The sequence below is a fragment of the Salvia miltiorrhiza genome, chromosome 5 (genome assembly GCF_028751815.1).
Source record: "Salvia miltiorrhiza cultivar Shanhuang (shh) chromosome 5, IMPLAD_Smil_shh, whole genome shotgun sequence".
NCBI lineage: Eukaryota > Viridiplantae > Streptophyta > Magnoliopsida > Lamiales > Lamiaceae > Salvia > Salvia miltiorrhiza.
This window is the reverse complement of record NC_080391.1, coordinates 2,268,494-2,285,276: the sequence shown is the minus strand read 5'-3', so window position 1 is coordinate 2,285,276 and position 16,783 is coordinate 2,268,494. Positions and strand designations below refer to the sequence as shown.

The window sequence follows — 16,783 nt, the reverse complement described above, 5'->3', positions numbered from 1 at the left end:
TCATGGTTGGAGAATTCAAATTCATGGAATGAGAATTCATATAAAATTTGTAAGTATGGGTATAGGGCTGATGTCAAAATGTCGAAGTCATTCGATAATTTCTATCGGCGCTATTATTGTTGTCGAACAAGAGATGTAATTCCTAACTTTTCTGATTTGTAATTTTGACCGAAATCTGTAATCGTGTGAAATTCCCCAAAAAAATTAATTATTATGTACTATTTTGGAATAAAAATAAAAGATTGTGGGAAAAAATAAAATTTCGAAATTTATTATAGCTTTAGACCAAATTTACCCTTTATTTTATAAATAAATGTATGAATTTAACATAATAGAAAGAAATGAAAGAATAGACGACGAAGAATCGATTCAGGAAATGGATCAGAATCTGGATCGCCTGCATTCAACCGGAATTCCCTGCGGAAACCTGGGGCGATCAGTGCAGTAATTGTAGATCATATGCTTCTGCTGCACCCATCTCACTCTGTTTCTGCCACTGGCGTCGAGCCCTTGAGTCTGCCACGCCTCGTTGCTGAAGGTGTCGACGCCCGATCCACACGCCGCCGCGCTGCCGCAGGGCCTGCCGCTGATTCCGATGTTCCTGTAGTGAGCCGTGAACGGAGCTTTGCTCCAATCCGTCTTCACCCGCCCGCCCTGCGTCGCCCAGTCGTCGGCGTTCCACAAGCTGCAGATGATCCGCATCGGCTTGCTCGTCGGGAACGGCACGCCCGACGCCGCCTCGTTGTTGAACACTCGCATCGGAATGTCGTCCACCATGAATCTGCATCAATTACTCAATCAACTGACTGAATCGGCGTAGAATTGAATTGAATTGAATCTGATTGAATTAGTTACATGATGCGGTGAGGGTTCCAGACGATGGAGTATTTGTGGAAGGCGGCGGAGGGATCGAACCAGAGGCGGAACTGCTGCTCCTTGTCGCCTTTCCCCTGCGAATAAACGTTCGTGTGAACCGTGTAGGGCTCGCCGCTGGAATTCCCCAAAAACTCGAAATCGATCTCGTCGTGGCTCGGACCTTCAGAAGCCAACTGCAACACAATTCCATCCCCAAATCAATTAACCTAACATTCAGTTTCAAGTATACGCTACAAAAAAACATGAAATCAATAGTTCGGATCGATGAATTTACGAAGAATGTGGTGACGGTGCCGGCTGAGTTTCCCGGAGCGAGCTTCATGAGCACGTCGAATCTCCCGAACAAGTAGTAATTCTTCGACTGGAAACCGGAGCCGGAATACTGGTCGAGTGAGAGGCTCAGGCCACGGCCGCCGTCGACGATTTTGGCGCGGCCGTCGCCCCAGGTGATGTCGACGTCTCTGTTGAAGTTTCCAGCTGCAATTGTTGCCGCCAACGCCATTGAAATGCAAAGTAGAGCCAAATTCCGATGAGTTTTGGACACATTGCCCATTTTGAACTTGCTTTTTTTTCAAATTGAGAAGGTTGTGATGCATCTGCAATCACAGGCTTTGTATATATAGGTTTTTTGAGGTTGACGAAAACGAAATTAACATGAACTGAACTGTATAGCGTGGACTAAGAGCTGGCTACGCGCAAATCGTCGCATAATTATTGGTATTAAAAAACTAATTATTTATTCTTAGTCAATTTATGTTTTATACTTATGTAAATGAATAGTATAAGACAAACCGGATTGTTTGTGAATGTGATATTAATAAATTGAAAAATGATTATATGATATGCAATGTATATGTTTAGGTGGAAATAGGGTCGATAATTCGAAGGTTCTAAGATAAATGAAACAAGCGGCATTTGAAAAATGGTATTTCGATTTTTGGTTGTCAGCTAGAGACATAATCGTAATTCACACTTGCGTGTTACATAATTTTAATCTATAAAATGCGATAAATCAGAAATAATAATCAAATAGTTAATGAAATAATTTAAATCTTCTAACATTGTGAAAAGTATTTTCAATGCCCAATATGCATGCAATAGAAACATTAAAAAAAATAAGTAAGAAATTTTAACAAACTTTATTCTAAAGATAACACATTTGAACTTCCTAGAAACCATCCTTTAATACATTCCTATCAATCTATTATACTTTATGGCAAAAACTCTTGTACATTTGGATATACGGTGTATTTTTATCCATCTCAATTCGAATTTATCAATCCATAATTATGATTAATAATTTTTATTTAGAATTTATTATATGATACCATGTAAATTTTTTGACAGAAGGGCAAAGTTGTCGAGATCAACTTTCTTCACAGCTTAATTAGTTGTCAAGTTTTGACTCGTATTTTATATTGTATTAAATTTTTAATTAACGCCACCGACATTGCCACATTTTATATTGTACACATACATCAATTAAACAACATATATATTAATATTGTATAAAAACAGATCATTTGTTTAAGCCAGAAGACAACAATTAATCGAAGATGAAAAAGGAAATTAACTGAATGGGCAAATCGAGAGCTCAACAACTACTGCTACAATTTGAATATTACGGTAATTAATTAATTTCCTATGAATCATTACAGAGCATTAATTAATCTAAGCTTCACCGATTCTTTAGTTTAATCTCTATGGAAATTGAAGAATTAATATCATAACTCCTCAGTGTTTCTTTGCTTCTCTCTCAGCCTGCAAAAATATCATTTTCTTAGTGCTCAAGCAAGGTATCAAAAAATAAATCTCAAATAATTTCATCCAAATCAAGATTCCCCTAATAAAAGTTAGGTGTTCATAAACTGATGCATTCTTATTTTTATCATGCAGATGGTGTAGTTTTGACACTCAAGTACCTCATTTGTTTGTTTTGACTCACATATAGGATGATAAAGAATATTTTATTTGGTTTAATGTAGGATGTTTGTATGATGGATAATATTTCAATATAGGATGATAAAGAATATTTGAAATTAATGAATGACTTATTTATTATTCATGAATATGTTTTAAATTATTTATTATGAATTTTATGATTTAATAAAATATTTATTTGAAAAAAATAAGAAATTTAAATATAATTGTAAAACTAAAATAAAAAATTGAAAAATAGTGCTAATAGACGACAGATCTGTCGTCTATTATATAGACGACACGCATGCGTCGGTCGTCTATTACCGCATAGACGACACACATGCCTCTGTCTTCTATTAGCGCCCCCTAATAGACTACAACTACATTTATGACAGACGATTTAATTTCTAATAGATGACACGTTTTGTCTGCCATTTATTAACATTTTTCTTGTAGTGCTATAAAAAATAATTATTAATTGAATTATTATAAAAAATAGGTTAAGAAGATATTTTGGGGACATACTAAAATATGTTAAAGTTTCGAGCCCAAAACCGAAAATTTAGTGTCAGAGAAAAAAACAATTCAAAATAAAAAAAAGTTCGAAAAGCCCGAATCGAAAGTAGCCTGAAACCAATAAGTAGGTGGTATAGTAGTCTCACCGCTTTGACGACCCTGTCGAAGGCTTCGGGGCCATATTTGTCGATGTATCTCTCAACTGATTTTCTAGCATCAAGGCTCATCATCTGAAGAACCTTCCTCTGACCTTCTGGAAGATTCGAGCTCACGTAGCTCCCAACTTTAACGTATCTTCTCACGAAATTCTCGTAGATGTAAGCTGCGCCGTTGAAGATGGGGAGAACCAGCCACAAGCAGAATATAAGCTTCATGTACGGCCAGAAAGGAAGCCTGCAGTAATAACACATTCATTTCTTATTTGTCGAAATTGAAAAAATTGGAAATGATTAAGGGTTAATCATGTTCTGTGTTCCTAATTTTTAGCATTTTCAACAATATATATCCGACAATTCATTTTCTCTTAACAAACCTCAAACTTTCATCCTTTTCCATAAAATATCTCAAACTTTTGTTTCTATTAAATTTTTTCCAATTTTCAACGTTCTCCACAAAATATCCTAAACTTTTAAAAAAATTCAAAAAATATCCCTACGAAACTCGACGATGGAATGATGAGTCACCTCACCAGATTGTTAGGTAAAATGACATTGTTTTTATACGGTGAGGTGCGTGGAAAAAAAATATCTCACCTAAAATTTCGGTGAAACAACTTGTCATTCTTGCCGAATTTTATATAACATGACATTTTTTGAAAAAATCCTAAAAGTTGGAGTTGAGGATATTTTCTGAAATACACTAAAAAACATGGGATATTTTATGTAAAAATTGAAAAATGAGGGGAGTTTTGAAAAGAAAATAAAAGTTGGGGATGTTTTGTTAAAATACTGAAAGTTAAATACACAAAATATGATTAATCATATAATTAAATAACGTGTGTGTGTGTGTGTGTGTGTGTGTGTTATTACCATTGAAGGATCTTCCAACATGAGAGCTCGAACAATGTTAGGAAGGAGTAGAGAACCCAATATGTCAGCCATTGTTGATCATCTAAGGGTGATGGGCTCTCAATAGCTCTCATGGATGCATATCTATATATATCACAAAAAATAAACAAAAAATATAGTGTATGTGTGCTTGATCAAATTTAATTAATTCATTTAAGACAGAAAAAAAAGTGTAAAAATTTCTTACAAGGGATATAGAAGCATTACTCCAGGCCTGTAACATCCAAAGAAAGTAACTTAATTAGCCCTTCCAATTCCACTCCCTCCCTTATTTTCTCATATAATTAAAAGGTTCAAATTAGAAAAACACATATATGCTTCGGAAAATCAAACAACAACAACAACAAAAAACAGACCAAAAAATCTTAATCTGATTTGATGGGTTTTATGAAAATAAAAGCATTGATTGATGGGGGCTGAAGCCCCCCCTCCCCACACACGCATGGAGGAAGAAAAAGTTACCCGAGAAGAGCATCCAAGTTTCTTGCAAGGGCTCCAAGAAAACCCATGTCTGTAAGAATACTGAGATTGTTTTCTTTTTTAATTGATTGATAAAAGTTAGGAAAGATATGTTGCAACTGTTTGAAGGTTATATTCAAAATGTTTTATAGAGAAATGGGGTTTTGGAATTCAATGTTAACACTACACCCCAAGTTAAGTATATCTTTTTGGAAGAGCCAAAGGCTTCTTTACTTCCAACGAGTGTGAAAACTACATGTGGGAGAAAATGAAGGCGGCAAGAAATTTATGGAATATCATATTATCATATTTAATTCATTCATTCATTTTTTTTTTTAAAGTATGTGAGTGCATCTCTGTAAAAACTGTAATTGACATTAATATTTTTTTTCTTAAACAGGCAATGGAGTTGGGCGTCAAATGTAGGTAAAGTATATCTTTCGAAAAGAGCAAGTTTTCCAACCTTCTCCAAAAAAAAAAAAAAAGACATTACATAAATTTTAATGATTATATTGTAATGAAGAAGCAAATGTGGTCGTGCCGGAGTGGTTATCGGGCATGACTAGAAATCATGTGGGCTCTGCCCGCGCAGGTTCGAATCCTGCCGACCACGCTTTTATTTTTTTATCATAAAAATGAAGAATATTTTGATAGTACTATTTTAATTAAGGGGGTTAATTGCATTTATAAATTAAGGAAATGTGCACTTATTTTTTCAGCATAAAAATGAAGAATATTTTGATAGTACTATTTTAATTAAGGGGGTTAATTGCATTTATAAATTAAGGAAATTTTGCACATGATTTTAAAAATTTATACTCTCTCCGTCCCATTTGTATTGGCCTCCCTTCAGTGAGAGTATTAAAATTATTTGATTTATTTTTCTTATTTTGCTATCGCGTATATTTTTTGGGCAAACGTTATGCTGAGATGATCATCCATTTAAAAATATAAATATGAACTATTTATAGCTTTCAAATCATGAAGATTTACGATGAATTAATAGTTATGACTTCGAATCTGATCAGGAACAATGTTTTCTATCGCGCTCTCATCGATGCATATCTAACTCTCTTTTTTTTTTAGTTGAAGGTCCTTCCTAGCATTGCTCGAGCCTCTGATAGTGATAACACATTATGTATATTTTACTCTGATGAAAAATGAGAGAAAATATGTATTTTTAATATTTTTTCATCATTTTCACATGTTTACTACGTAGAAAATTTCCTCCGGGCATGAGTGGAATAATTTATTGGGCAGCTCTTTTTTACTCATTTTCCTCTGGGCATGGGTGTAAAAATATTTTTCAATATTTTTTTATTTTTTCATCTCTAATAGAAGTATATGATAAAAAGTAAAAAAAAAATATTTTCTTATCCATCGTTTTCAAATGAAAATTTTGCAACTAAAATAAACGCACTCTAAGGCTAATTTGAAGGTCCTTCAACTAATTTGAACATCGAGGATCAATCAACTATAGAAAAACATGCTTGCAATAATTCAAGAATCACAAAAAGGAAAATACACATTCACAAAAATGAAAGAGAAGTACCCGATAAATGTATACCAATTTCTTGCAAGGATTCCAATATAACCCATTATTTTCTGTAGGAAGAAGCCTTATTTATTTATGGTTGTAGTTTTTATCTGAAACTAATTAGGAAAATTACAACTGTTTGAAGGGGTAATAGGAACTTTTTTTTTTGTCTCCAACTATACACCACTACTCCATTGAATTAAATAAGGCCATCCATTTAATTTGAATTAATACGAAATATTCTTCTTGCAGTAATTGAAAACGAATATTGTTATCAAGGTATTAATGTTACTCTGCATTTATATTCTTATAGAGAAAATTATAAGTGTCAAATACGCACACATACATTTTACATGCGCATAAATTAATTAATAGTGGAGACTGTATATGTCTTTTTGTTACGTTCTTGCTATGTTTCTTAAAACATGGTAGTACCGTCATCAAATGGACGTTAAGTGGTGCGAAACTCGTATATATGAACAATGAAGTATAGGATTAAAAATCACCTGCTCATAATGATGCCATGAAATAAAATGTATAAATATAAGGACCTCTAAATATATTTTCACCTATACTTTTTATGATGCTTTAGTTCGGTGAACAATTCAAATGTACAATTAAAAACATCTTGATGGTTGCTATCTAATGATACACATATTATTGGGTTTTGATCATCAGAATTGGTTAAAAAAATGACAAAATATAGAGTTTCATGATATCAACTTTCATGTCATTTTTTGACTACTTCTCGTGAATCAAAATAAAAAAAATATAAGCATCCTTAGAGAGATAATATCAAGAGTTTTCCAACGGTAACTTCGAATTGTCAATCAAACTCTAAACAATCGAATTATTAGCCAATAAGCTTTGAGCTCATGTCAAATTAGAAAAAAATAGAGAATTTACGTATTTTTTTTTATCAAAAAATAAATATTAGTATTAAAAATCAAATTTTGGATACAGTCCATAAAATTCAAATTTCAAACTTTTAGGGTTTAAAATATATCTATGTCAACCGATTAAAAAACAAAAAAATCGACCAAAACCCAATCCAATCCCAATAAAAAATTCAAAAAAATGTGTGTGTGTTGGCTAAGTGGTAAGGGGTTAATGCCTAAGGTCAAAGGTTTTGAGTTCGAGTCCCCATGCGCCCATTTGATTTCTTTATGTAATGTTGTAAATTTATCAAAAAAAAAAAATCCAAAAAAATCTAAATTTCAATTTAATTCGAATCCGAAAATAAAAAATTCGACCACAAAATCCAATCCAATGGCAACCAAAAATCCAAAAAATCTAAACCGAATTCTAAATTTTTAATTTAATTCAACTCGAATATTTAGATTTTGGATATTTTGCTCAACCCCAACTAAATTAACAATAAGCAAGAGATGAGCTCCTATTCAACCGTCAAAGCTGGTCACGTATAATAGAATTTCTTAAGAAAATATTAGAAAATGGCTTCGCAAATCCAAATCCACAGCCGCGGCCCAATACGAAGCCCATTTAGGTAGCGGGTTGTCACAATCGCTTCAAATTAGCTCAATTTTTCCGATTATCCCTTCCACTTTTCACCTTCACAGAAGAAATTGATTCCTTGCCTCACACGCGCAGCACACAGAGGCCTTCTCCCAGAATCAATGCAACGCCATACCTGCTGCACATAATTCTTATTCGAAGATATTTTTGTGCCCCTGCGTTTTTCTCTGTAAGTTTGCTTGCTTTTTTTTTTCCTCTGCTTTTTTTTGGGGGCAGCATTGGGTGGTTTCATGTGTAATTTGGTTTTCGTAAATGGATAACCCGAAGTCCGAATTCTGTTTCTCGTTTTAGTTTATGGCGAGAATATGATTGGTGGGTAACGGGTCGGTATTAGGGTTTATTTTAGTTTTCCCCCGATTTGACCCATATCGTTACAGCATAAACGGGTCGGATTGTTCTTGTGTTTAATTTTCGGGTTTTGCGAATATATTACGGTTCTCAACTTCTCATCAGAGCTTAATTTGCCTCCAAATTCTCAATTTGAAGTTGTTGTGTGCAGTTTCCCAGATTTTTGCAATTGCATTTTGTTTCATGCTGTTCCTGTATCGTTTATGTTTTTAAATTTGTGAGCTGATTTCAAAATGGGATTGCTTTTTTGATTGGATTTTGTTTCGTTTTTGATTTGTCAATTTGCAAGAATTAGCCGTGAGCTGATGGAGATCACAGAAGAGGCAGTGATTGTGAATTCTAGTAGATTGAAATCTGTTGTATGGAATGACTTCGACAGAGTTAAAAAAGGTGAAACTTTTGCGGCTATCTGCCGGCATTGTAAAAGAATACTCAGCGGGTCGAGTACCAGTGGAACATCTCACTTGAGAAATCATCTGATCAGGTGTCGTAGGCGTTCGAACCATGATATAAGTCAGTTGTTGACGAGGGGAAAGAGGAAGCAGAGCGCCGTTGCCATTTCCAACTTTAGTTATAATCAATCCGCAGCGAAGAATGAGATGGTAACTGTTGCAAGTGTGAATTTCGAACAAGGGGTAAAAGTTAGAAATACGAATGGAGGAAGCTTACATTTTGATCAGAGGCGGAGTCAGCTAGATCTTGCGCGTATGATTATAATGCACGGATATCCTTTGGGTATGGTTGAGGATGTTGGCTTCAAGACGTTTCTTCAGAACCTCCAACCCTTGTTTGATTTTGTGACAGTTAACGGAATTGAGGCTGATTGTATAGAGATCTATAAGAAGGAGAAGCAAAGAGTGTATGAGGAGTTGGATAAATTACCCGGGAAGGTCAGCCTTAGCGCTGATAGATGGGCTACTAATGGAGGCTCGGAGTATCTATGCTTGATAGCACATTATGTTGATGATTCTTGGGAACTAAAGAAGAAGATTTTGAACTTTTTGTCTGTTGATCCATCTCAAGCAGAAGACATGCTCTCAGAATTGATCATGACAAGTCTTAGGAATTGGGATATTGATCGAAAGTTGTTCTCGTTGACTATTGATAATCGTGTCACATACGATAAAATTGTTAGTAGAATCAGAGACCAACTCTGTCAGCACAGGTTCCTTATGTGTGAAGGACAGTTATTTGATGTAAGATGTGCAGCAAGTACCGTGAAGTTATTGGTCCAAGATGTCCTGGAAACGTCACATGAGATAATCAAAAAAGTTCGGGAAACCATACAGTACATTAAAGGTTCTCGCGCAACACAAGAAAAGTTCAATGAGATAGTGCAGTTAGTTGGTATCAATGGGCAAAAATGGCTGTCCACTGATAATCCATTTCAGTGGAACTCTACATATGCGATGCTTGAAGCTGCTTTAGAGTACAAAGAAGCCTTCCCTCAGCTGCAAGAACATGACCCTGGCTTTTCAATGTGTCCTTCTAGCATAGATTGGGACAGATTGAGGGGCATTACAAGCATCTTGAAGTTCTTTCATGAAGTTTCTACTGTCTTTGTTGGACGCAAACATGTCACTGCAAATTCGTATTTTGCTGAGATTTGTGACATTCATCTACAGTTGATAGAATGGTGCCAGAAGTCAGATGATTTTATCAGCTCTTTGGCATTGAAATTGAAATCAAAATTTGATGATTATTGGAAGAAATGCAGCTTGATTATGGCTATTGCAGCCATCTTAGATCCACGATTCAAGATGAAACTGGTGGAGTATTATTATCCCCAGATCTATGGTGATACTGCTCCTGATTGCATAGACATTGTCTCAAATTGTATGAAAGCTCTTTACAGCGGTCATGCTATCTATTCGCCTTTAGCTGCTCATGGTCAAAACTCATCTTCTGAAAGTAATGGTAGTGTTGTTAAGGACAGACTTAGTGGGTTCGACAGATTTCTCCATGAAACTTCAGTCAGCCAAAATACAAAATCAGACTTAGACAAGTATCTAGAGGAACCACTCTTCCCACGAAGTGCTGATTTTAGTATATTAAACTGGTGGAAAGTTCATGAACCAAGATATCCTGTGCTTTCCATGATGGCCCGCAACATATTGGGGATTCCAATCTCAAAAGTTGCATTGGAGTCCCTATTTGATACTGGAGATAGAGCCCTCGATCATTGTTGGGGTGCTGAGAAGTCTGATACTCTGCAAGCTTTGATGTGTTCTCAAGATTGGATGCGCAATGAAGTGGAAGGTAGATGGTTTCTACCATATTTCCGATTTGTAATGTTATGTACTTGCTGCTCATATAATCTACATTTTTGGCGACAGATTCCAAAACTCCTATCTTTGCCTTGCGCAGCGATGCAAATTAGCGAATTTTTGGTATGGTCTTTTGTACATGATTCCATCTATATATTAAAGTTAATTTGTTTTCAAGATTCTATTTTTTTGTCCCCATATGATATATATATATATATATATATATATATATATATATATATATATATATATATATATTGAGAAAACCCCTTTATGATAATTGCTTATGAAGTAACTTGTAAAACCGTGCAATAGTTCCCGAGCTGCCAATGACTTATCAAGTTTCATGTACTTACTAGCATTTCACTTGGATTCCTCCTTATATTATGTGAAAACTAATTTTATTTTTCAGGGGTCTGCGTTTGGAATTGAGGACTCTCGTGCTCAGACCCTTGAGCTTCTTGCTAATCTGCTGATATATAAGACCCTTGAGAGAGGATACTGTAATTTAGAAAATCGAGAGCGTTGCAGATCTTCAACTAGTTTGTGGGCAATGGTTGATGGTGACCGGTCATCCAGGTGTTTACACAAAACTAGTCTGCTTGCCTATTTACTTTGGCGGTCTGTTTCAATGGGAAGAAGAAAAGATAACATCTATGGAATTCATGTATATAATGATGGTTGCTTTGTGTTTCAGCTATATTTAAATCCTCTGAAGATGAACCTGATATGCAAGGCACTGCAAACATACCGGATTTTTGTCGGAGTACTATATGCAGGGTGATATAACATAAGTTAATATTTGCCTTTTATGCTTGAGCATTGAATATGATCTGTTAAGATAAGGAGGATGGCAATGGTTTCCAAGCTTTTTATCATTTCGCCAATCATTTATTCCAATGTTGCTGGAAAATCTGAAGTTCGAGCTGACGATTTCCCATTGTGTTTATCGTGTAGAGGTTTACTTTTACATTCCTTTGTCAATTTCTAAATGTGTATCTAACTTTTTTGTTTAAAGCAATGGCTAAATATCTAGTTCACTCATTCTCACAAATTGTATTTTTTGAACAATCAATTGGTCGAGCTTCTTGCTCGTTAGAGTCAATGATATGTACTAGTTGATATATAGAAGATAGATGTTTTGCTGCCTGTCCAAAAGTATCAGATTGTATGGACTATACTTGTTGTTTGAACCTAACCAACACATTTGTAAAAGCCTCGCAGCTTCTTCACGGAGATATGCATACAATGCTCGACCACCTACTACTACAGTATCAAAGACAACAAAAAGGTCAGTGCATATATACCCCCCTCTCCCAACCCCACCCCATGGTTGCTTGAGAATTATTGGAGGTGGGCATGAGCATCCAAAGAAGGTACAATGTTAGTGGGACCTTTCCAATCCATTGTTTTCTTGTCTGCTTTCATTTCCATGTAACTTTCATTGCTTCCATTTATGTTAATACAACCACTATGATTGTGCACAATTTGGAGAGCCCACCACTCTTAACCTCTAAATACACACACTTTGGTATTCCTCAAGGAAGGTGGAAAGTGGGAGTCTTTTTCTTTTGCATTAATTGAAATTTGGTGGCTTTCCATCTTTTGCTATGGGGAAAATCTGTTTTATGTTGAGCATAACTGTCTATCCCTATTCTGACAGTTTTTGTTAGTGCTTTCTTTGTAGTCTTTTATGATTGTTGTGAATTATGATATTATTTGGCTTGACCATTTTTTTTTAAGATTCTAATATTGCCAATCCATTTATGTCACTGGTAACAGCTGAAACCTGAAAAAGGCTGTGATTTGGTTCTTGTTTATGATCCAAAAGTTGTGAATGAAAGTTATTAAGTAGGTTAGACCAATAAGAATATCCTAGAATGATATTTGTTGATCAACTAATAAAGTTTTGGGGAGAAAGAGAATGGGTTATTGCTACTTTATGCTCTCCTTTTCTCCCACCTTTCAAATAAATGCACCATCTTTATGCCTCTCCTTTTCAGCTTCCCCAACAGATTCCTCACTATGCCCTATTGCCCATACCATATGCCCATACCTCTCTCTCTCTCTCTCTCTCTCTCTCTCTCTCTCTCTCTCTCTCTACACACACGCGCGCGCGCAATGATAATGAATTGATGATGATGATCGGAGCGTTGAATTTATGCCGATTCCACTTGGAACATTTTTATCTATCTAGTGCATAATACATAGAGACAGTTTGGTTTGAGTGATAAAATATTATTGATAAAATAATTCAATTTAACAAATGTTTGATTTGCATGATTCTATTCTATGCACTGGCTTGAGTGATAAAATATTATTGATAAAATAATTCAATTTAACAAATGTTTGATTTGCATGATTCTATTCTATGCACGATGGACAACTTGATACTCACTCTAATAATCTAAATGAGTGATTATTTATCACACGTGGACTATTGAATCACCCTTCAATTCTATCAAATCTTATCTATCATATAGTACAACATTGTTTGCACGTGCTCTCTCACACACACATATATGTGTACTATGTATGCTAGATGGCCTCATAATTCCGAGGCATCGTATGGCACACGACTTAATTCATCATTATTGTGAAAACAATAATGATTAAGTATATTGTTAAGATTAATTATCTCAAAGGTGAAGTGAGATTGCTTTTCAAAGAGGAATAGTGAAATAAGAGAAGACCTTAGTTTAATACCGAACCTTTTTGATTAATAATCTGGGATACCAAACACATAAATAACCGAGTATGTAAAACCAAACATATCTTTGAAATTAAGGTAAAGGTTTGATAAATGCAATACCAAATAACAATAAATGCATTGTGGCTACGTCACTTTTTACTACCTATTTATATAAAGTTGCACGTTTACAAAAAAAAGTAGAGGTGCATATGATTTTTGTGTAGATATTATTATCAATATTACTACTACTAATACTTACCGTATGGACAATGTAGTACCTTTTCTTTAATAGAATGAGTATTGTATTCACTTTGAATATGAATCACTACTTGAATTTTTTGAGTCGTTACGTCTTTGTCATAAAAGATAAATTCGAATATAACAAGTCCATCGATCGTACTTCCACCCATAAAAGAATAAATAATACTACTTGACAGTTGTTCATACAATAATTTTGGGAATTTCAAGATTTGTTTTTTAGTTAAGGGTGTGAATATTCAATTGAAATAAAATATATTTTGTTACTTTTGAATATAAGAAGTAGGAAAAGAACATGAGGAAACAACCTTTTATAATATGACACAATCTAATTTTTACCTCAAATTCGTACTACTTTTGCAGTAGTAAGCAGGGGTACGTAATAACCACTAGTAGATGATCATATAATATAGGATAAATTCTTATATGAAAGATTCAAGTTCAGGTACTCGTATCTGAAATTTTTTGTTACTCGAACCCGAAATTCTTCTAAATTCACTAATTAATATCTTTTTAGCTATTCAATTGTTCAATAATCAATTCAGTTATTTTGGTTTGATTTCGATTATCCCAAATAATTAAAAAAAAAAAACTTTCAGCATTTTTTTGTTACTTTTAGTAAACCCTAAAAATAACAATAATTAGAACAATAATATTCCAAAAAGAAAATACAAATCAATGATCATATACACAAAAATATATAAGGGTTAGAAATTAGATTAGAAATAAGAATTGGGAATTCAAAATTATAAAATATATACCCATAAAAATTCCGGTTAATCCACTAACTCGATTTGATTATAGAGTTAATCGAAACCCAAAATTTTTCGCAGACCACATACTAAATACTAAATCGTTTACAAAAAATCAGTAAAGAATCAATATATTTATTTGAAAAATAATATATTCTAATTATAATTTTAATTAAGGATTATAAATCTTAATAAATTTTAATTCAAATTAATAAATCTTAACTGAGGATCAATAAATTCTAATTGAATTTAATTATGACGGATGTATCGTTCGTCCAGATGCACACAAGTTTTTGCCTTCGTTTAGTTATAGAGTAAACCCATACACTATACCTAAATTTTAATTTAAGTGTAATGAGTTTGAGCTTATAAACCTAGATTGAATACATGGTGCATGATAGAAAAACATTCCCAAATAAGTAAGACTCCACCACTCATTCTCATTTTAATGTAAGTGTTTAACCTCGCATGAGTCACAATCAATATAGATCAACATGATAATAATATCAATGCAGAATTTTCATTTACTTATGAAGCAAGTAAAACGAAATGTAATTGTCCAAATCCATATATTTATTACAATGAATGATTTTCCATTTTAAAACCTACTTAGCCGGTATTATTTAAAGAAACTTTTAAATTAAATGCAGCTTATGATCATATATACCATAGAACAAGGCATGTGCAGGTGAATACGTACGGATGGGAGCTGAATTTTCTTTAATATTTTATAGTTTTATTCCTACTGTAAATTAGTTTCTAAAAACAATGGGTTTTAATTGTTAAACAAGCTTTATTTTTTTGAGAAACAAATAACATAATATTAAAAGATATTATGAATTTAAGTTTGTATACATGTGTGTGTGTGTCTTGTATATTATACTCCCTCTGTTCCTGAAAAATGTATCACTTGGTGGACGACACGAGTTTTATGAAATATTTGGTAGATAATGTATTGAGTGAAAAAAATGATCCACTACATTTTAGGTGTGGTGTTTTTAAAGGATTAAAACGTAAGGAGTAGTGTGGGGTCATGTATCTACATTTTAGGGATGTAGAGAGTATTTGAGAACTTGTTTAGACTTGATTAATCTCAAAAATTTCAAGATGATACTTTTAGTTTTAATAATGTTTAAATATATATAATAATGTTTTTTTGTAATAATATTTTAAATAATAAATAATGTTTCTATTCATGATAACTTTTGATCATATATATGAAAATAATTGTCCATATTAATTCTCAATTTTAAACAATTATGATATCTAGCCTATTTATTATTATTAATACTCTCCCGTCCACAAAAAAATAGTCTATTTTTGCTATTTTGGGACGTCTACAAACATTAGTCTCTTTTTATTTTTGATGGACCATTTTCTCCACTTATAATACAATAATTATCATTTATAGAGTATTGTTTTTTGTGGATGGAGAAAGTATAAAATAAAATCACTTTTAAAGGCATACAAAACATACAGTCACTTTTTTTTTTTTTTTATGTAAATGTACATATTGACGCATAGTAAAATTGATTTAGAAATTAATTAACACCCCCTCCCCCACTCCCCAAAAAGATAAAAATAAAATAAAATAACCATATCCAATAAAATTCTAAACAAACCACATTAGAGCTAGCATGCTTGTCTAAAAACTTAAAAACACAATATTCAACTTTCAGATATTGGATTGAAAGCAATTCTTGAAATCATGCATGCATCTCAATTCCCTAGCATACCTTGACATATGCCATACTTAAAAAAATAATTAAATATTAATGCTTATTCACATGAACTAATCTATGGTCTAGCTAGGAATACCTTTTCGAAATATGATATATATAGTCAAAGCCTTGGTTATAAACATTTTCTTTAACCATCAAATCAATTTTTTTAGTTCCCAAACTTTCTTTGTCCAAAATTGTCACCTAATTAATACTAGAATCTAATCAATAATAGCTAATAATGTCAATCATTAGAATGCCTCCTGGTTAATTTTGTAGATACATGCAATTGCCATTTGTGGATGGACCAAAGAATATTAATTAAATTCAAATTCGTAATCTTTCAATTTCGAATTTTGTGAATATATATATCAACTTTTGTTCATATTAATTAATTTCGTTTCTAATAAAGCTTGGATACAAAGTTCTATAATAGTAATTTTCCAAAAAAAGATTTTATTAACCCATACTTTGATTCGTTGCCCATACTTAACGCAATTATGATAGGGTAGTTAATACTCATTGACAATTGGAAGGAGACACACTATCTTATTTTCTGCATTCTCAATGTGTTGTCAATTGTCATTTGCATATAAAAATATGGCAATTTTTTTTTTAAAAAAAATTATGGCAAAACTCCGTTTGATATATATACTTTTCTTTTCTTGCAATTTTTCACAAAATAGTCCAACATATTGGCAATTAAAATGCAACACAACATTTTACTCTTCAATTTTACCCCCTTTGAAAATTTCTACCATCTTGTAATGGAAATAGAAAAATCAAATAGGCCTTTTATTGTTATTCATAAAAAAGTACGTGTTCATCATTGTT

General features: G+C 33.2%; 3 protein-coding genes and 1 non-coding gene across 7 annotated transcripts; 2 read left to right on the top strand and 2 right to left on the bottom strand.

The window, feature by feature from the left end:
• Positions 1-279: 279 nt before the first annotated feature.
• LOC130985022 (xyloglucan endotransglucosylase/hydrolase protein 24-like) lies at positions 280-1,481 on the bottom strand. Its single transcript, XM_057907768.1, has 3 exons — positions 1,151-1,481; positions 856-1,049; positions 280-781 (listed from the first exon to the last, which is right to left on the bottom strand). Exons 1-3 carry the CDS (start codon positions 1,427-1,429, stop codon positions 382-384), a joined length of 873 nt encoding a protein of 290 aa, XP_057763751.1. The 5' UTR covers positions 1,430-1,481; the 3' UTR covers positions 280-381.
• An 873-nt stretch (positions 1,482-2,354) lies between these two features.
• On the bottom strand, positions 2,355-4,967 carry LOC130985023 (HVA22-like protein f). Its single transcript, XM_057907769.1, has 5 exons — positions 4,842-4,967; positions 4,567-4,593; positions 4,341-4,463; positions 3,459-3,705; positions 2,355-2,637 (listed from the first exon to the last, which is right to left on the bottom strand). Exons 1-5 carry the CDS (start codon positions 4,886-4,888, stop codon positions 2,611-2,613), a joined length of 471 nt encoding a protein of 156 aa, XP_057763752.1. The 5' UTR covers positions 4,889-4,967; the 3' UTR covers positions 2,355-2,610.
• Positions 4,968-5,369: 402 nt separating this feature from the next.
• Positions 5,370-5,451, top strand: TRNAS-AGA (transfer RNA serine (anticodon AGA)). The gene has a single exon. It is a non-coding gene; the product is annotated as a tRNA-Ser (tRNA).
• A 2,339-nt stretch (positions 5,452-7,790) lies between these two features.
• Positions 7,791-11,675, top strand: LOC130985021 (zinc finger BED domain-containing protein RICESLEEPER 1-like). Of its 4 annotated transcripts, none has more exons than XR_009088852.1 (5): positions 7,792-8,080; positions 8,555-10,518; positions 10,596-10,649; positions 10,939-11,105; positions 11,224-11,675. XR_009088852.1 is itself a non-coding variant. In XM_057907765.1 (4 exons), exons 2-3 carry the CDS (start codon positions 8,565-8,567, stop codon positions 10,637-10,639), a joined length of 1,998 nt encoding a protein of 665 aa, XP_057763748.1. In that variant the 5' UTR covers positions 7,791-8,080; positions 8,555-8,564; the 3' UTR covers positions 10,640-10,649; positions 10,939-11,675. The 4 variants fall into 4 exon arrangements, 2 of the variants coding, with proteins under 2 accessions (XP_057763748.1, XP_057763749.1); XR_009088853.1 differs by having other exon boundaries at positions 8,549-10,518; XM_057907765.1 differs by having other exon boundaries at positions 7,791-8,080; positions 10,939-11,675.
• Positions 11,676-16,783: the final 5,108 nt, after the last annotated feature.